Source organism: Odontesthes bonariensis, chromosome 8, assembly GCF_027942865.1.
Source record: "Odontesthes bonariensis isolate fOdoBon6 chromosome 8, fOdoBon6.hap1, whole genome shotgun sequence".
NCBI lineage: Eukaryota > Metazoa > Chordata > Actinopteri > Atheriniformes > Atherinopsidae > Odontesthes > Odontesthes bonariensis.
The window spans coordinates 37,236,093-37,255,990 of NC_134513.1; the positions used below are offsets into that span (position 1 = coordinate 37,236,093).

The window sequence follows — 19,898 nt, forward strand, 5'->3', positions numbered from 1 at the left end:
CTGCTACCAGCTGCTGGATCAGGGGTTCACTTAGTTTCTCACTCACTGCTGCTACCAGCTGCTGGATCAGGGGTTCACTTAGTTTCTCACTCACTGCTGCTACCAGTTGCTGGATCAGGGGTTCACTTAGTTTCTCACTCACTGCTGCTACCAGCTGCTGGATCAGGGGTTCACTTAGTTTCTCACTCACTGCTGCTACCAGCTGCTGGATCAGGGGTTCACTTAGTTTCTCACTCACTGCTGCTACCAGCTGCTGGATCAGGGGTTCACTTAGTTTCTCACTCACTGCTGCTACCAGCTGCTGGATCAGGGGTTCACTTAGTTTCTCACTCACTGCTGCTACCAGCTGCTGGATCAGGGGTTCACTTAGTTTCTCACACACTGCTGCTACCAGCTGCTGGATCAGGGGTTCACTTAGTTTCTCACTCACTGCTGCTACCAGCTGCTGGATCAGGGGTTCACTTAGTTAGAGTTTAGCACCTGCTGAGGAACAGCTGGTTTTATTATGTCCTGACACGTAAAACTGAAAGTTAATCTTTCTTTCATCGATACTGTTTGTATGGAAGTTTAAGCTCTAAAACAGACAAACAGCAGCAGCCAGTTTGCAAATAAAGTTTTATTATGCCTGCACAATGTTGCCATACTGAAGGTTAACATATCAAACACACTCATCCACCTGGATACATATAAAACACTATAAAATGTCACTCTGTAATACTGTCTCTGCAACATCACTGCGTCTTCTCCACATTCACAGAATAAAATGGCCGCTTCACTGCCTTCCTTCCTGTGGTACAAAAATCTAAATCATGGATCAAACTCGTCCCAGGCTCCTCCCAACTGTAAGACCATTTTCTGTCAAAGAAAATCAAAAAGGAGAGAAATAAATAAAAAGTCACAGCACAGTTTGTCCCCACGCCGTCACACATGACAGCTGCTGCTGCTCCATCACCCCCCCCATCACCCCCCATCATCCCCCATCATCCCCCTATCACCCCCCCCAATCATCCCCCCCACCATCACCCCCCAATCATCCCCCATCATCCCCCTATCACCCCCCCCCCCCCCCAATCATCCCCCATCAGCCCCCCATCACCCCCCTATCATCAGGGTCTGCAGTGGCTCTGATGGCAGAACGAAGCCCCCTGAGTCGGGGGCTGCAGGTGAGGTAACTGCAGAACAACTTTGAGGAGTTATTTTGGAAAATCTGACCTTCGGATAAGGAAGTGGACCTGGATCTGGTTCTGGATCCAGGTTTGTCCAGGACCGTGCCTCAGCACATGGGGCAGTTGAAGGCTCTGCCAGAACCTGCTTTGATGTGAGTAAAGCGAAATATTTAACGGTTACTTGGTAAGCCATCGTGAAGGATGACTTAATGAACCCAGACGTGGACCTTTGACCTTTGACCTGTTCCCACTGCAGCAGACGGCACCAGAACCCGACACCATAAGAACAAACTTTTAAACTCTGACATGACTTCATGTTGGCCTCTGAAGACCTGGATCCAGAACCAGATCCGGTTTCAGGGCTTCTGACTCGGTTCTGTGGTGCTTCAACAATCTGGACCAGTTCATCACATCAGTACCAGGTTGTTCCTGAAAGATGGGTCAGAACCCAGCGGAGTGTGTGTGATGATCTGAGCTCTCAGATTATTCACAACACCTTTAAAGGAGTGGAACTTTGCATGAGCCAGAGGAATAGGAGAGGTTTCTACCCACAGGGATTCATCTTCATGTCAGAGAGTTTTAAGACTTCGAAAAGGGGAGAATCCTCCACAGATGCTGGGAGGAACACAGCAGGAAACCTGTCAGAGAACCCAGAGGAACCTCCACCAGCTGAGCGACCGGATCTGGGAGGACCTTAGGGGTTTGACCTGAGCTGCTCAGCTGCAGCCTGCAGAACACATGGCAGGGGTGTGATCAGCACTGCATGTGGACGCATCCAGGAGGAACCTCTCAGTAATTCATGATCCGATGTGCAAAATGAAGGAGCTGGAATCCCACATCAGGCCCACGTCTGACCAGATGATGCATTCTGCAGAAGAGCCTGCAGAAGAGCCTGCAGGGTTGCTGTGTTTGAATGATTTACAGCCGAAATGAAAGCTTGTGTTTTTACAGGTCGTGATGCGTGTGCAGTGACCAATGAGGCGGTTTTACTTGTGCAAACACTCGATAAAAACAGATATTAAGATGAAAAAGCACATGAAGTGATATTCTGAGGAGCGAAGGCGGTCACCAGGAGGTCGGCGGGAGGTCGGCAGGGAGCAGAACAAACGGAGGAGCCTTCAGTGCGTCAGGAGGATGGGGGGGCGAGCAGCTGCACGGGGACGGAGAAGAGTTCAGTTTCAGGGGACAGTGACGTGGAAGGGGCTGCCGGGGACGTTCTCGTCCCCCCACTTGACGATGAGGATGTAGCTGCCCTGCTCCTTCACGGTGTAGGTCACGCTGTACATCCTGTTGCCCATGTGTTTGACGTACACCTCCTCACAGGGCGCCTTCGGCCCGTGGACACCCACCATCAACATGTTGGTACCTGCGGAGCGACAAACGGGAGCGTCAGGAAGGAAAGTCTCCCCTCCCCCGGCATCAGATCCCACAGCAGCTCACCTGCTTTGCTGCAGTCCACTGTGAACGTGTTCTTCTGACCGATGAAGGCTTTGGACAGGCCGGCGCCGCGGGAGACGACGTTACTGGCATCTGAGGAGAAGGTGGGCAGAGAGGCAAAGGCCCCGCCCAGCGCCGAAGTCTTGGAGACGGTTTCCACGAGAACAGACGACGTCTCGTGGAGATTGTGGCCGCCTGACAGACGAGGACCTGGGGGAAGATGCAAAGAGGTAGACTTTCTCCCAAAGCAAGCGGACACTGACCCTGCAGCTGACCTCATCAGCCTGGGTTACCCTAACAGCACAGAGAAAGCCACTAAAGAGAAACCCCAGGAACCCTTCACCAGTGAGGGAACTCGGCTCTGTTTGGACCGACCCACCTGAGACTTTGGCTTTGAAGGGGCTGCCAACGATGTGCTGGGGTCCTCCGTACTTAATGGAGATCAGGTAGCTGCCCGGAGCCATGGGTGTGTAGGACACCTTGTAGCCCTCGGGACACTCCTGGCAGTCCATCTTGACTTTCGACGGCCCGTCGATGGTCACAGACAGAGCTCCTGCGCCCGCGTTGCACGTGTTGACAATGAACTCTGACGCCACGCCTGAACGAGGAGATGCAACCTCCTTTAAAATCCACTTCCTGCTTCCAGTAAAGTCTTTGAAATGAAAGGGTCGGTTCGTACCTGTGGTTCCTCCCTCCAAGCCCGGTCCGAAGGCAGACACAAGTCCCGGATCTCCAACCTGGCCCGGTTCTCCCACTCGGATCTTGAAGGGGCTGCCGGGGACGTGGCTGCCGTTAAATCGCACGTCGATAGAATGAACGCCGTTCTCCTTTGGGATGAATCTGACAGCGTGCTGATCTGCAGAAACACAGAGACGAAAGTGCCGTGGTCACCTCTGCAGACGGGTGGAAGCAGTTAAATGTAGGGGCCCGGGGTTCTGCTTGGGCTCTCACCGCTGTCCAGATCGGTGATGTGACACTCCTCTGTGGCCCCTGACGGAGTGTGGATCTTTGCATCGATCAGGCCCCGGGCCCCGTTCAGCTGCACAGCGAAGGACGCCTCCTGACCCACCTTCAGACCCATCTCCTGGAAGAACAGAGGACAAGAACAGAGGACAGCGACGGTCACTCTGATCTGCTGCATGCTGGGAGCTTTCAGTAAATCTAATAAATTCACCTCCATGTTTCTACAGCCAAACGTTTTGTTAGATTTGTGTTTCTGATGCATAAAATAAAGCTTTTAATGTCTGCTGATAGGTTCTTACTGAAGTTCTAATGTGGTTTAGAATCATAAAATGCACAGCAGGATTCTGGCTTTGATCTGAATAGAATCCTGGTGTTTACAGTTCCAGATATGATGATCCTCTGAACATATGACTGATCATAACCTGATCTCCATGTTCCCCTGCACCCCCGGGGCTGCATCGCTCTGCTGGATGCTCACTGAGCTTTTAATTCACTTTTAATGACAGCAGAAATACTGCTTCTACTTGATTCTTTCTACAGTGAACTCTGCATTTCTAACCTCTGAGCTCAGGTGGGATCTGCCGCTGCATTCAGTATTAACTTGGAACTCAGAACTTCTGAATCATACGACACATTAAAATCAACAGGAAGCAGATCTGTCTTTGGTTTATCTAAGTGCCAACTCATTGGACAGAGCCAGAATCCCACTGTTGCACATCGAGTCCCCATAAAAACCAACAGGAAGGTTTGCACTGCGGCGTGCACCTGCCCAAACCGATCCTGGTGATCCTCAGAGCCTGAACAAGGCCCACTGGACGTCTTCTTCTTGGCTCTTGAAGACGTTTCAGCTCCCTCCTGAAAGGCTTCTTCACTTCCTAACTAGTTGGTTCAGAACAATTTAAAAACCGTTTTAAGTTTTCATTTTGGTTCCTGAAGGGAATCAGAGTGTTTCCCAGTAACAACCGCACTGTTCCCAACACTGCACAAACTTTCTGCCCACAAAGAAGAAACAACACCAGCTTTAATAGACAATAAAGATACTATCTGCTTTATCTTTTAATGTGTACATGAAAGTTTATTATCAACACTGTATTTGAGATAATGAAGATGAATATAAAAGCAAGTTATTATTTTTGATGGAAGAATCTATAATGGGTTGAATGTGAAGATAAAGTTAGCTTTGCCTTTCTGGTGCATCACACAGCAGAGGATGAATAAATAGAGGTGCAGTTGTAACAGGAGGGCAGCAGAGATACATTTACACACATAAACACAGAAATAGATCGTCAGTGCAGAGCAGCCACTAATAATAACAGAGATCTCATAGTATCACCTTCAAAATAACAGTCTTATATGGCAGGACATCACATTTAAACGTGTGACCTCAGCCGTACAAAATGTCTCATCATAGAAGCTGTTTTCTCACCTGCAGGCTGGTGATTGTGAGGCGGCGAACGTCCTCCGACAGCGTGGCGATGGGGACGATGAAGGGCGAGTCTGGGATGTGTTCATCGTTAAATTTAATGGAAACTTCGTAATCACCTGAAAAGAGGAAGAATCGTGACCGTGGTGCTCCTCAGGGATCCGTTCTGTGCCCACTGCTGTTCTCAGATAACATGTTACAAAAGAATTACTCATAAAAGCACAAAATAATAGATCACAGGTAAAAAATGATAAGTTAATGCTGTCTTTACAAGACGCAGCTGTTCGGAGGTGCTGAAATGTGGATGAAATGCAGTCATTTTGATCCATTTTAATGGCTGTAAGCAGATTTATTTGGTGTAACAATAGTTTTACAGTATTTTCCCTTTTGAAGTCAGGCAGGAAGTGGATGCATCTGGGTCCTGAAGGCACAATAATTCAGCTGGTTGTCAGATACACGGCCAGCAGCAGAAATGTGATTCTGTGAGTTTTCAAAGCTCAGAGTGGAATTCAACCTGATGGAAACGAGTCAGGATCAACAGACAGGAAGTCAATATAATGACCTGTTCTGACCCCCACTGTGGGACGAGTAAAGGTTCATCTTTATCTATAGTGTACACGCAGCTGCTGGGGTTACTGCCTTGAAACAAACATCTAGATGTTTGCTTGTTTATTTCTCAGAAAGTTCGCTTCATTCTGCTCTCATGAAGCAGATCCTGAACGTCTTATTATCCACCTGCCCTGTGACTATTAACTGTGTTTATCAGGGTTTAAGTCAACAGTCTGATCTGGGGTGTGTGCTTCAGTCCTACCAGGCTCCTGCACCACGTAGGCAACCCCACAGGAACCGTCCTTCCTGTCTTCAAAGCTGATCTCAGCCTTGCTGGGCCCCTCAACAGCGATCGAAAGACCCCCAGCTCCGGCTTCTCTGGTCCAGATACTGAACTCAGCTGCAGAACAGCACACACACACACACACACACAGGTGAAACACACCGAGTCTTCAGAACTGTAGTTCCTCTGGCGACCACAAGAGGGCAGCTCCAAAAAATGCAGAATCTTGCACTTTTTTTTAAATTGTTTAAGAAGTTATAACAAAAGTTCGACTTTAGTTTTTGGGAGTAAAACTGTTAAAAAGACTCATTTGATGAAAACTAAAACAAATTTTCATAAAAATAGAATAAATGACTGAAATAAAAACAGGAAGACCAACGCAAACTGTCCAGCCCACCTGGGATCCCTGCCACTCCGCGGTCTAGTCCGGTTCCTCCTGCTCGGACCTTGTGGGCTCCTCCCTCCCCCAAGGGCCCCACAGTGAACTGGAAGGGGCTCCCGGGGACGTGTTGGCCCCGGTATTTAACGTTTACTGTGTGAGGTCCCATCTCCTGAGGAATGAAGCGGACGCTGTAGGTGCTGTCCTCTCCTTTAATGATCTCTGCATCCTCCGTCTTCCCTCCAGGACTCGTGACCTGAGCCGTCATCTCCTGGTTAGCTGCCTCACCTGAGAGCGGGAGGGTGGAGGACAGAGCAAGGCTCAGCTTTGTTCTGCCGGTGTAACCCTAACCCGGGCTGTTTCTGTCACGTGCACATGTGAAAGTTAAGCTAAATAACACGTTAACTCCTGTTAGTACAGTTAAATAGTTAATAGTTATAATGAGTTTTCTGGGAAGGTGTGAACGAGTCTGGAGACGTTAGTGCTGAAGTTTGAACGCCTCAGATCATCTGCAGAACTGCTGAGTGTGTTCAGGCATGAGGACAAAGGAACACACTGCTTCACTTGTTTCATGTTTATCCAGACTTGAGTCCTTGCAGATGTGTTAGATCTAAAATGTTAGAAAACACATCTGTACCAGCTGTAGATTGTTATAGAAAAAGCTTTGAGTGGAAGCAGAAGCAGGGAGAGTCCACACACACTTCACACACACACCGTCCTGCAGTGGCGGTCGGCTGCCGGCGGGCATCCCGCTGAACCCGCTCAGACTCTCTCGTCCGAGAAAATCTCCGAACACGTCTCTGAAAGGATCTCCAACCTGCGTGCTCTCCTCCACCCGGACCTCCCGCTTGGTCTCCCCGGCTCGAGTTTTGCTGATCTCCGTCCGCTCGGTCCGGGTGTAGGTGTGGCTGCTGCGGGTGAACGTCCGTGTTAGGCGTTCCTGAGCTGAAACCATCTGAAACCAGTTTCCTGCAGCCAGGAGGAGGAAGAGCAGCCAGGGAGGAATGAAGAGATGAGGGATGAAAAGAAGGAAGCAGGAGAGATGGGCGCGGACAGGTGGAGGAGACACTGATCACACAGCTCACCTGGGATTTTAAGGTTGAGGTCGCAGGTGCTGCCCACTGTGGCGATGGAGGGAGCCTGGCGCTTCCTGGTGATGCTCTCCTTCATCCGGCCCTCGCCAAATATCTTCACTGTGAATGGACTTCCTTTTCACACACAGACGTTCCAGACAATAATCACAAAAATTCAGGAAAACTGTCTGATTATCTGACCTCATCTCTAAAAGTAATGTGTCTGCAGTTTCTGTTTCTGGCTGTAGAGGTCAGTGTGTCTGCAGTTCCTCTTTCTGCCTGTAGAGGTCAGTGTGTCTGCAGTTCCTGTTTCTGCCTGTAGAGGTCAGTGTGTCTGCAGTTCCTGTTTCTAACTGTAGAGGTCAGTGTGTCTGCAGTTCCTGTTTCTGCCTGTAGAGGTCAGTGTGTCTACAGTTCCTGTTTCTGCCTGTAGAGGTCAGTGTGTCTGCAGTTCCTGTTTCTGCCTGTAGAGGTCAGTGTGTCTGCAGTTCCTGTTTCTAACTGTAGAGGTCAGTGTGTCTGCAGTTCCTGTTTCTGCCTGTAGAGGTCAGTGTGTCTGCAGTTCCTCTTTCTGCCTGTAGAGGTCAGTGTGTCTGCAGTTCCTGTTTCTGCCTGTAGAGGTCAGTGTGTCTGCAGTTCCTGTTTCTAACTGTAGAGGTCAGTGTGTCTGCAGTTCCTGTTTCTGCCTGTAGAGGTCAGTGTGTCTGCAGTTCTTGTTTCTGCCTGTAGAGGTCAGTGTGTCTGCAGTTCCTGTTTCTGCCTGTAGAGGTCAGTGTGTCTGCAGTTCCTGTTTCTGCCTGTAGAGGTCAGTGTGTCTGCAGTTCCTGTTTCTAACTGTAGAGGTCTGTGTGTCTGCAGTTCCTGTTTCTGCCTGTAGAGGTCAGTGTGTCTGCAGTTCCTGTTTCTGCCTGTAGAGGTCAGTGTGTCTGCAGTTCCTGTTTCTGCCTGTAGAGGTCAGTGTGCCTGCAGTTCCTGTTTCTGCCTGTAGAGGTCAGTGTGCCTGCAGTTCCTGTTTCTGCCTGTAGAGGTCAGTGTGTCTGCAGTTCCTGTTTCTGCCTGTAGAGGTCAGTGTGCCTGCAGTTCCTGTTTCTGCCTGTAGAGGTCAATGTGTATGCAGTTCTTGTTTCTGCCTGTAGAGGTCAGTGTGTCTGCAGTTCCTGTTTCTAACTGTAGAGGTCAGTGTGTCTGCAGTTCCTGTTTCTGCCTGTAGAGGTCAGTGTGTCTGCAGTTCCTGTTTCTAACTGTAGAGGTCAGTGTGTCTGCAGTTCCTGTTTCTGCCTGTAGAGGTCAGTGTGCCTGTAGTTCCTGTTTCTGCCTGTAGAGGTCAGTGTGCCTGCAGTTCCTGTTTCTGCCTGTAGAGGTCAGTGTGTCTGCAGTTCCTGTTTCTGCCTGTAGAGGTCAGTGTGTCTGCAGTTCCTGTTTCTGCCTGTAGAGGTCAGTGTGCCTGCAGTTCCTGTTTCTGCCTGTAGAGGTCAGTGTGTCTGCAGTTCCTGTTTCTGCCTGTGGAGGTCAGTGCAGTTTTTACTTCTAACTTTTACTAATTTTAGCTTGTAAATAGCTTCATGACATCACTTGAATTTCCTGCCATTTAAAATACATTTTTGCTCATATTTCACTCAATTTTCATGAAATTGGTGCATGTGAAATGATGCCCACGTGCCTGGATTTAAAAGTTTGTGGGTGTGGTCAGCTAAAAGCCGCGACCATTGAAGCGTTAAAGGTCCTATGGCATGAAAATAAATGGAGGCTTTTATATATTTTTATAGGCTTTAGTGGTCCCCTAATACTGTATCTGAGTTTTTTTCCCCAAAATTCTGCCTTGGTGCAGAATTACAGCCAGTCCCAAAAATGAGCTTTCCTTAGGATCCTCAGAATGAGCTGTTTAGTGGGGGTGTGGCCTTACTTACGCCCGTGGTACCTTGCGCAAATGTTTTGTGAATCGCTATGGCACGTAGATGGCGCGGCAGCCCTATGCCGTAAAACTAGCGAAACCTGTTGAAATGAGCTTACTTTGACAATATGACGAACTAGTTAGTGAACAACTCTCCTAACACAGTCAAACATCAAGCAAGTGCTACACAAGTCACAGCAAAAAAGGCGTGCGTGAAGGGGAAAGCAGGAGTGAGGATTTTGACATTCTCAGCTGATTGCTCTGGTTAGCAAAGATGCACGTAGCGCGAGTCATTTCAATCAGGGGAAAGGCAGATATCGTGCGCGCCATAACACCAACAGCAGGACGGCTATCAAAACAACAAATACGTACACAACACTCGCGTTACAGTAAATGAGGTGTCCACTTGCATACCTCATGCTATTTACCGTTACATTAGCGACAGTGACCGAGCTATTAGCTGCAGAGCTAACGACACAGACAGACTGACCGTTTTGACTCTGGAACCATGAATGAATCATTATCCTGATGAAATGCACTGAATTTGCGGATTCATTCTTCTTCAGGAAGCTTGAAGTCGGGGGTTTTGGTCTAAAATGAGCGCGCTAACCATCTCATGGGCATGCAAACACCTCCAACAGCCCAGTTGACAGAGATAAGAGCTTGCAGATGCTATTAGCTGCATAGCTAACCGTTAGCTAACGATACAAACCCTTTCCTGTGGTAACAAGCTATATAACTATACTGTACATACAGGAAAGCAACACAATAATAGAGCGTTAAATTACTTACTCTCGGGAATGAGATCCTTCCCCAAGTGAGGGACGAATGGAGCAGGAGATTGACAGGCGGATCGGTGCGGCGTCTGCAGTGATGCGGGCTCTGCACCGGCTCATCGTGGTGAAGAAGGAGCTGAGCCAGAAGGCCAAGCTCTCGATTTACCGGTCAGTCTATGTTCCTACCCTCACCTATGGTCACGAGCTGTGGGTAGTGACCGAGAGAACGAGATCGCGAATACAAGCGGCCGAAATGAGTTTCCTCCGCAGGGTGTCTGGGCTCTCCCTTGGGCTCGGTATTAGCCCAAGTTCTGAAAACATTCGTAGGTGAAATATTTGGCGCACACACAAATCTCTTCGGTTCTGTCGTCACTTTCCCAGAAAAAAACAAAATCTGTCCACTGGCTCTTTAGAGGTTCTGATGCAGGAGCTCTAAACAGATTTTTTACATCCATATACAGCGCAATGAGCTGGCCAAAGAGCTGTGGGCGGGGAAAGGCAGTTTTGGCATAGCCATATATGGGCTCTGGGTGGAAACAACCTCCATGTCATAAGCGGCAGCTTTCCCGATCAGGCCATCTGCATGGTCACATTTCCAAAGGCGGAGAATAATATCCAGTGCATGGTTTAGGTCTATCGTCATTTTTAGCCACTGGGGGACCACAGGCAGGCCAGAGGAACTCATATTAATGTTAAACAACCTTAAAAAGTGAAAATTTCATGCCATAGGACCTTTAAGAAGCAGCGTGAAGTCTTGATGCTTTCTTTCACATTCAGACTTATGGTCGAACCCTTTTGGCTGAACTTAACTGGAATAAACCTGGACTCCTCCATCATAATCCCAGCTGAACGTACCTGGAACGTGTTGGTCGGCAAACTTGATGTTGATGATGTAGTTTCCAGGTTCTGTTGGACAGTAGGTGACCTTACATGTCCCGTCCTCAACGTCCTCGCAGTTAATGTCCACTTTACTGGGACCCTCAATGGACAGACCCAGACCTCCATAACCTGCCAAACACAGACATGGCAAGGGGTGAAAATGCTGACACAGAGAGTGCTCCTTGGATGAGCGAGGTCGAACAGCCCACCTGCATTCCTGGTGTCCACGATGAACTCGGACACCTCAAAGGTGTGTCCCTCCACCAGCCCCTGGCCATAGACCTTCACCTTGCTGGCGTCTCCAATCTCTGACTGTCCCACCATGATCTTAAACGGACTGTTGGTCACATGTTTGCCGTTTTTCTTTACGCTCACCACGTGTTCGCCCACTTCTTTGGGCGTGAAGGAGATTCCTGAGGAAAGGAAGAGAAGCGTTACCATATTTGTTCAATCTGGTCTGATGGACGAAAGTTTGAGTCCAAATAAACCCTGGAAAGTCGTGCAAAGGGAAACAGACCAATGTGTCTGTTGGGTAGCTTCTTCAGCAGGCACGGCTCCTCGTGTCCCGACGGCGCTCTGATGGTCGCCGTCAGGCTGCTCAGGTCCGTCTCTGTGATCTTCAGGGAAACATCTGTTGCCGTGCCGACGTTGAGCTGGGACGTCCTCATGGAGTCGTCACCTGGACGCCAAAAACACGGGATGAATGAAACGTCTCAGGGAGTTTTACAACGATGAAAATACAAACAGTTATTGGTTTATGAAGTCCAAAGAAAAATGTTCATTATATCCAGAAAACAGAACAAAACGTAGAATCTGAAACATCAGCACTCAGTAAAAGCTGCTCCAGAGTCCTGTTCCAATCCTGCTCCATCGGCTTTCTTTAACGACCCTTTTGAACGCTTTGGGAACACTGATTGTTGCAGTTTTTCCCAGGAATCTGGGTCCATTCCTGCTGAATCCCAGCTTTCAGCTGCTCAGCAGTCCCTGGTTGTTGTTGTCTGGTTCTCCAGCAGGGCTTTCTGTCCTTGGCCTTTCCACGCTGAGGTTTCCCCAGACTCCCTGAATCTTTCCACCATATTCTGCTCTGTAGATGCTGAGAGACCAAAGTTCTTTACAGTCTGACTCTGAGGAACATTTGCTGAACTTATTGATGGTTCTCTGATGGAGTTTGGCCCAAAGCGGGGAGCCCTGACCCATCCTTGTTGGAGAGCCTGAACCTTTGGTGGATGCTGCTGTTCTACCCAACCCTGACACCCTCACCTGTCAGCAGGTAACCTGCTGGTTGGAGAAGCTTCCAGAACGCTGTTCCTGTAGATTCTGGAAACTTTCTGTCTTTCTGGGACTCCAGAACAACTTTTACTGAGTGCTGCTGCAGCAGGTTCTGGGTTTGGTTCTGTTGGTCAGTGAAGACTCTGAGAATCAGTTCTGTGGACTTCTTCCTGTTAAATTAAAGGTTCTGAATCTTTGAAATTCGGACTGAATCACAGGTCCAGTACCGGTGATCTTGGCGGTGAAGGGGCTGCCGGGGATGTGTTTGTCATCAAACTTGACGATGATGTTGTAGTCTCCAGGTGCGGTGGGCAGGTAGGACACCGTGCACGTCCCGTCTTTGTTGTCCTTGCAGCTGATCTCTGCTTTGGACGGACCTTCAACAGCCAGGGACAAACCCCCTGCAGAACCACAAGAACCTTCTGTAATCGGCTTTGTTTCTTAGTTTTAGCTTCTCTTCATTGGCTCCCTGTTAAATTCAGAATAGAATTTAAGATTCTCCTCCTTACATATAAAGCTCTTAATGACCGAGCTCCATCATATCTTAAAGATCTCATTGTAAGATATTTTCCTAACAGAGCACTTCGTTCCCAAACTGCAGGTTTACTTGAGGTTCCCAGAGTTTCTAAAAGTAGAATGGGAGGCAGAGCCTTCAGTTATCAGGCCCCTCTATTGTGGAATAAGCTGCCAGTAAATGTCCGGGAAGCAGACACCCTTTCCACTTTTAAGACCAGGCTTAAAACTTTCCTTTCTGATAAAGAACATAGTTAGGGATGGCTCAGGTGACCCTGAAACATCCCATAGTTAAGCTGCTATAGGCCTAGACTGCTGGGGGGCCTCATCTGACACACCTTTCCTCACTTTACTCTCTTTATGTATATGTGATATTATTGTGGTCATTAACTCGTGTTTCCCTGTTCCTACAGATATCCTTTGAATGGTGTTACAGTGCCCCCCCCCCCCTTTCTGTCTTCTCAAACCCCAGCTGGTGGAGGCGGATGGCCACCCTTCCTGAGTCTGGTTCTGCCAGAGGTTTCTTCCTGTTCAAAGGGAGTCGTTTCTCTCCACAGTCGCCTCAGGCACGCTCAGGCCGGGAGATTGGACCAAAAAACAAAATGTTTTCAGTGCAATCTGTTGGTTTTCTTAGCTAGGAAATTGTTTTTGAATTGGCTCTATATGAACGAATTGGATTATTTTATGATATAATAATTATGATTATAATATGACAATGAATTACAATGAATTGAATTCCAATTGGCTTGAGTTGGACTTTATTATCTAAGTGCCTTGAGATGACATTTGTTGTATTTGGCGCTATATAAATAAAAATGAATTGAATTGAATTGAATTGACATGTCAACACAAGAAGCTCATGGTGACCGACTGGGTCGGTACCTTCTCCGGCATCTTTAGTGACGATGGTGAAAGTGGCCGCTCGGTTCACCGTGCCGTGGCTCAGACCCGGCCCGTACGCCGTCACGTGACCGCTGTTGATGGCATCAACGTAGAACTGGAGCGGGCTTCCTGTAACAGAGAGGTGGTCCCTGACATGACTGAGGTCCGAGGCTCAGAACCTGGTTCTGCCCCAGCAGCGAGGCTCACCTGGGATGTGGCTGCCGTCATACTTTATGTCCATCTCATGCAGACCCCGTTCAGTCGGGGAGTACTTCACTGTGACCGTTCCATCCTTGTTGTCGGTGATGTGAGGATGAGCCGTTCGACCGGACGGCATTCGGACTTCACCTGCACAGCAACACAAAGCGGGTTCACCAGCAGAAAACCCTGAACGTGAGGATATTCTGCTGCTGCTGCTGCTGCTGCTCTCTAACAACGCCGACTCAGCACAAACTGTTTGCTTCTGAAGCAGAGAGGGGTGCATCCATACCTGTGATTTCCCCTTTCTGCACCGTGAAGGGGATGACCAGGCTGAAGGGACGCAGCACGGGCTCCACGCCATCCACGGGGATGATGGGGTCATCGGTGGCCTAGAGCAGAACCAGAGAGTCACTGAGAACATACTGGGAGCTCTGGGATCTGGTCCAGAGAGAGGAAGAGAAGGAGAAGGAGGAGGCACAGCAGGGTTGGAGAGAAGCTGACAGGCAGACTGAACCAGTTCACTTTAAACTGGTCTGAAACCGGAGAAATCAGACCGTAAAGTGCTGAAAATCAGCTGAACGGAACAAAGGAGGCTCTTTAAAAGGAGGTTTAGTACAAGAAGAACAAAAACTATCAAAGAAATTTGACTAAATGAGAAACTTGCAGAAATAGGAGACATTTGAAACAAGTTTAAAAGGCAAAGAGAAATGATCCAAAATAAAAAGAGGAATAAATAAAAAGATCATCAAAGACAAGAAGACGTCAAAAATAAGACAGATAACACAGAGAGGGAAAAGATAAAACTAAAAGAGCTTCGAAGAGCAGCAGCATGCTGAGCCAATACCCCATCAATGAGGGAATCTGGGCTGTTATCGACTGTGTCGGCGATGGAGGGAGTAAGGGTGGAGGGGGCCGGTTTGCAGCGGCAGATAATCAGTGAGAGAGTAAAGGTGATACCCAGTGAGGGGAGAAGCCCACGAAGGGCGAGTAGGGCGGCTGTAACTGAAGCTTGTCACATGGTTCCTCTATTATTGGGATGGTATCACCCGCCTGACGGGGAACAAGGTGTAGCGGTTAGAGCGCGCGCGCACACACACACACAGAAAAATAAATAAATAGAAAAATAAACAAACAGGAAAAATAAACAAACAGGAAATAAACAGAAAAATAAACAAATAGAAAAATAAACAAACAAAACAGAAAAGTAAACAAAGACTAACAGAAAAGTAAACAAAGACTAACAGAAAAATAAACAAACACAAACAGAAGAATAAACAAACACAAACAAAGCAAGACACAAACACACGAGTCCTTCATTTAAACCCTAAAACAGCTGGGGGGGAATATTCATGATAATATGAAACATATGATAATATCATAACATCTGCGTTGATTCTTAACTTCATCAACAATACACTTGTTTATTCCTTAAGAAGTAAATGTAATTATGGCTCAGATTAGATAAGTTACTGAATTTATTCTCTTTTTATTTATTCATCTTTATTTTGTTGCACTTTATAGAATCTAAAATGTTAGTTTTCTCAGGTAGGAATTAGTGACAGCAGTCACATGTCTCTGAGTGTAAATCAGGTTCATTTAGCTCTTAGAGGAACAACCTGCAGGCTGGGAGCAACGAATCTTCAAACAGACGGCGTCAGCAGGGCGGGGACTCACCACCACGTGGAATGGGCTGTTGGGGATGTGTTCCCCTCCGAAACGGATGGTGATGACGTACTTCCCGGGCTCTGGGGCGGTGTAGTAAATGTCGAAGGTCCCGTCTGCGTTCTCCACCACGTCCACATCCAGCTCCGCCCCGTCTGGGGTGGACACCTTACAGGTGACTTTACCTTTCCCAGCAGCCTTTGCGTCCACGGTGATGACGGTCTCCTCTCCGATCTGGATGGTCGGACCGAGACCTGAACCTGACAAGATGGAGGTGATGGACAGGAGCTGCTTTATGTTGATGAATCATTGTTATTCATACACAGACTTTTGCTTTGGCACGGCTCGGTGTGCATAGCTCGGTGTGCACGGCCCTTTGACCTGGAACAGGCTACAACAGGACCTGACGCCTCATTGGAAACTGTTTCCAGTACTTTTTGACTTGGTAGCCTACTTTTTATCTAAACGCTATATGTTTTGTGCTGATTATTATGTTCATTTGTAGTTGATTTGTTCAATTTGATGTTTTTCTTGCAAATGAGACTCATGTCAATGACACGATCCGTATCAATAAAGGTTAAAAAAAGGAACTGGTTTGTTTCTTTAAAGCTCACAGCTGACACACCGCCGGTCTCATGTTCACTTAACTCCATGCTAACTTCACAGAGGTTGGTTACTTTACGCCATGCTAACTTCACAGAGGTTGGTTACTTTACGCCATGCTAACTTCACAGAGGTTGGTTACTTTACTCCATGCTAACTTCACAGAGGTTGGTTACTTTACTCCATGCTAACTTCACAGAGGTTGGTTACTTTACTCCATGCTAACTTCACAGAGGTTGGTTACTTTACGCCATGCTAACTTCACAGAGATTGGTTACTTTACTCCATACTAACTTCACAGAGGTTGGTTACTTTACGCCATGCTAACTTCACAGAGGTTGGTTACTTTACTCCATGCTAACTTCACAGAGGTTGGTTACTTTACTCCATGCTAACTTCACAGAGGTTGGTTACTTTACGCCATGCTAACTTCACAGAGGTTGGTTACTTTACTCCATACTAACTTCACAGAGGTTGGTTACTTTACGCCATGCTAACTTCACAGAGGTTGGTTACTTTACTCCATGCTAACTTCACAGAGGTTGGTTACTTTACTCCATGCTAACTTCACAGAGGTTGGTTACTTTACTCCATGCTAACTTCACAGAGGTTGGTTACTTTACGCCATGCTAACTTCACAGAGGTTGGTTACTTTGCGCCATGCTAACTTCACAGAGGTTGGTTACTTTACGCCATGCTAACTTCACAGAGGTTGGTTACTTTACTCCATGCTAACTTCACAGAGGTTGGTTACTTTACTCCATGCTAACTTCACAGAGGTTGGTTACTTTACTCCATGCTAACTTCACAGAGGTTGGTTACTTTACTCCATGCTAACTTCACAGAGGTTGGTTACTTTACGCCATGCTAACTTCACAGAGGTTGGTTACTTTACTCCATGCTAACTTCACAGAGGTTGGTTACTTTACGCCATGCTAACTTCACAGAGGTTGGTTACTTTACTCCATGCTAACTTCACAGAGGTTGGTTACTTTACGCCATGCTAACTTCACAGAGGTTGGTTACTTTACTCCATGCTAACTTCACAGAGGTTGGTTACTTTACTCCATGCTAACTTCACAGAGGTTGGTTACTTTACTCCATGCTAACTTCACAGAGGTTGGTTACTTTACTCCATGCTAACTTCACAGAGGTTGGTTACTTTACTCCATGCTAACTTCACAGAGGTTGGTTACTTTACGCCATGCTAACTTCACAGAGGTTGGTTACTTTACGCCATGCTAACTTCACAGAGGTTGGTTACTTTACTCCATGCTAACTTCACAGAGGTTGGTTACTTTACTCCATGCTAACGTCACAGAGGTTGGTTACTTTACTCCATGCTAACTTCACAGAGGTTGGTTACTTTACTCCATGCTAACTTCACAGAGGTTGGTTACTTTACTCCATGCTAACGTCACAGAGGTTGGTTACTTTACTCCATGCTAACTTCACAGAGGTTGGTTACTTTACTCCATGCTAACGTCACAGAGGTTGGTTACTTTACTCCATGCTAACTTCACAGAGGTTGGTTACTTTACTCCATGCTAACTTCACAGAGGTTGGTTACTTTACTCCATGCTAACGTCACAGAGGTTGGTTACTTTACTCCATGCTAACTTCACAGAGGTTGGTTACTTTACTCCATGCTAACTTCACAGAGGTTGGTTACTTTACGCCATGCTAACTTCACAGAGGTTGGTTACTTTACTCCATGCTAACTTCACAGAGGTTGGTTACTTTACTCCATGCTAACGTCACAGAGGTTGGTTACTTTACTCCATGCTAACTTCACAGAGGTTGGTTACTTTACTCCATGCTAACGTCACAGAGGTTGGTTACTTTACTCCATGCTAACGTCACAGAGGTTGGTTACTTTACTCCATGCTAACGTCACAGAGGTTGGTTACTTTACTCCATGCTAACTTCACAGAGGTTGGTTACTTTACTCCATGCTAACTTCACAGAGGTTGGTTACTTTACTCCATGCTAACTTCACAGAGGTTGGTTATTTTACTCCATGCTAACTTCAAAGAAGTTGGTTACTTTACTCAATACTGTCTTATTCCTGCTGTCATGTCAGTTTTTGTCATTTGATTCAAAACAATAAAAAATATATTGGCTCATCCTGTACTCTGGGGCGTGTACTAACTTGGATGCTTCCCAGAACAGCAGAGCTGTTCTGGGGTAGTGGGCGGAGCCTAATCAGGCCACTGGACTTGACCAAGTGCAGAATGGGATCTTTTTTAGCGATGGGGTGAAGTTTTGGAGCATTTCAAAGAAAACCGAAAATACTGTACAGTGTGTCCACTGTAAAACGAATTAGCTTAGCAATAGCACAACGCACAAAATGCGTTCGTTGTCATAGAACATACTCAGATTGATTTCCCATCAAAGTAATTTTAATCAATCAGACTCTTACTTACCGAGTCCGTGTCCTCCGATCGACACTGCAGGAAAACAACAACACAATCAGTGACGGCAGCAGGTGATAAGGTGACGTAACTGATGTACAGAGGAGCAGTGGGCGGAGCCTGACCTGTGACCAGACACTTGCTGGCGTCTCCAGAAGGCACAGCGTGGATCCGGTAAGGTGAGTATGGGATCTCGTCTCCGCCGTACTTGATGGTGATGGTGTAGCGTCCCGTCATGTCGGGTACGTAGGACACCGTGTACGTCCCGTCTCTGTTGTCTCTGATGTTGGCCTTTTTGGGTTTTCCCTCTGGGTCCTGGGGACATGTGGACAGGAAGTTAGTGGTGTCAACGGTAAACCACGACCCGGTGATGTCCTGCAGTCCATCACTGGTCTCCTACCATCTGCCACCTGGTAAAACTAACCCTGACTCTGGTTAGGTGGAGTTTCAGTCTTTATGTCTGATCGTATTGCTGTCATCAGGTCTTTCTCCTCCTATCTGTGAGTCACTCTGTATGTAAAGATATCAGCAGAACTACGAACACGAAGCAAGATTTCACTCACTTAGAAGCTCCTGAACATCTCGTTTGTATTCCAGGTTTTTCTGCTTTTACTTCATGACATCACGAATCACATCGCTATAGAAGGCTTACATAGTGGACCAATCAGAGCAGACTGGGGGGGGTTGTTAAGTTTGAGTTTCTATAAGAAGAATCTATGCCAAACTATTATTAAGAACTATGTTTTATTAGTATCTAATTGTTTTGCTAAATGAGACTGAAACACCTTAGAATGAACCGTTTAACTGAAGAAAGTGGAGGAATCATTATCCATTTGAGTAATGGAGGCTCCATCTTGTTAAAGAATGTACAAACAGACAATGACGACTGAATCATTCTGTTGAGTGAGGGGACAGACTCACTAATGAGTGCTACCTGCATCCTAAGAGCTTGAATAAGGACAAATTATCATCTCTCATCCAAAAGACTCTAAACTACCTCCAACTGGTTTAGAACTGAAGAAGGCTTTCAGATAAAAGGTGAAACATCTACAAGATTCAGATGACCTGGGTGACTGAGAATCTACATGATATATTGGCTTGCACTTTGGGAAGAACACCCTCAGATGTGTGCATGAGTCTGAGAGGATAGCATGAAAACCACCTGCATCTTAATCTGGACTGCAGAGCTCATACTGTTAAAGGCTCAAAGCTTCTTAGTGAAAAGATAACACAGGCTTGTTTTACTGTTGATGCACTGATTCAGAGGATAGATCTGAGCCCACAGCGCTTCTACCCAAGACTATCACAGAGGAGGTCTGCAGCCTCTTTGAAAAGCCTCACTATCCCAACACAAGATGTCTAAGAAAAGTGGAAATCCCAAACTACAGCTGAGTGCCAGAGCAGACCAACCCACGAGGACATAAAGACACTACAGTCATTGACATTAAGGAGCCGTGGGTACAAAACTTAAGAAGGGGATCTCACCCAACCAGCAAAGAATTTCTTAGCCATAGGACTCAAATATACAATTTCAG

The 19,898-nt window shown here is 47.1% G+C and overlaps 1 protein-coding gene across 8 annotated transcripts in view; it reads right to left on the reverse strand.

Annotated features, from left to right (window-relative positions):
- Window positions 1–1,081: 1,081 nt before the first annotated feature.
- Window positions 1,082–19,898, reverse strand: part of LOC142385656 (filamin-C-like) — a 76,477-nt gene continuing 57,660 nt past the window's right edge. For 4 of the 8 annotated variants that reach the window (XM_075472363.1, XM_075472360.1, XM_075472365.1 and 1 more), the window contains 21 exons: window positions 18,489–18,678; window positions 18,376–18,399; window positions 15,359–15,606; window positions 14,642–14,734; window positions 13,974–14,073; window positions 13,691–13,831; window positions 13,484–13,612; window positions 12,316–12,489; window positions 11,337–11,498; window positions 11,029–11,232; window positions 10,796–10,948; window positions 7,286–7,408; window positions 6,915–7,169; window positions 6,219–6,488; window positions 5,801–5,938; window positions 4,993–5,108; window positions 3,555–3,687; window positions 3,283–3,459; window positions 2,983–3,201; window positions 2,607–2,813; window positions 1,082–2,532 (listed from right to left, as the gene is read on the reverse strand). In XM_075472363.1, the coding sequence (XP_075328478.1) occupies window positions 2,345–2,532; window positions 2,607–2,813; window positions 2,983–3,201; window positions 3,283–3,459; window positions 3,555–3,687; window positions 4,993–5,108; window positions 5,801–5,938; window positions 6,219–6,488; window positions 6,915–7,169; window positions 7,286–7,408; window positions 10,796–10,948; window positions 11,029–11,232; window positions 11,337–11,498; window positions 12,316–12,489; window positions 13,484–13,612; window positions 13,691–13,831; window positions 13,974–14,073; window positions 14,642–14,734; window positions 15,359–15,606; window positions 18,376–18,399; window positions 18,489–18,678 (3,444 nt within the window). In that variant the 3' untranslated portion in view covers window positions 1,082–2,344. The remainder of the gene's footprint in view (window positions 2,533–2,606; window positions 2,814–2,982; window positions 3,202–3,282; window positions 3,460–3,554; window positions 3,688–4,992; window positions 5,109–5,800; window positions 5,939–6,218; window positions 6,489–6,914; window positions 7,170–7,285; window positions 7,409–10,795; window positions 10,949–11,028; window positions 11,233–11,336; window positions 11,499–12,315; window positions 12,490–13,483; window positions 13,613–13,690; window positions 13,832–13,973; window positions 14,074–14,641; window positions 14,735–15,358; window positions 15,607–18,375; window positions 18,400–18,488; window positions 18,679–19,898) is intronic. The other 4 variants (XM_075472361.1, XM_075472367.1, XM_075472364.1 and 1 more) reach the window with 2 other exon arrangements.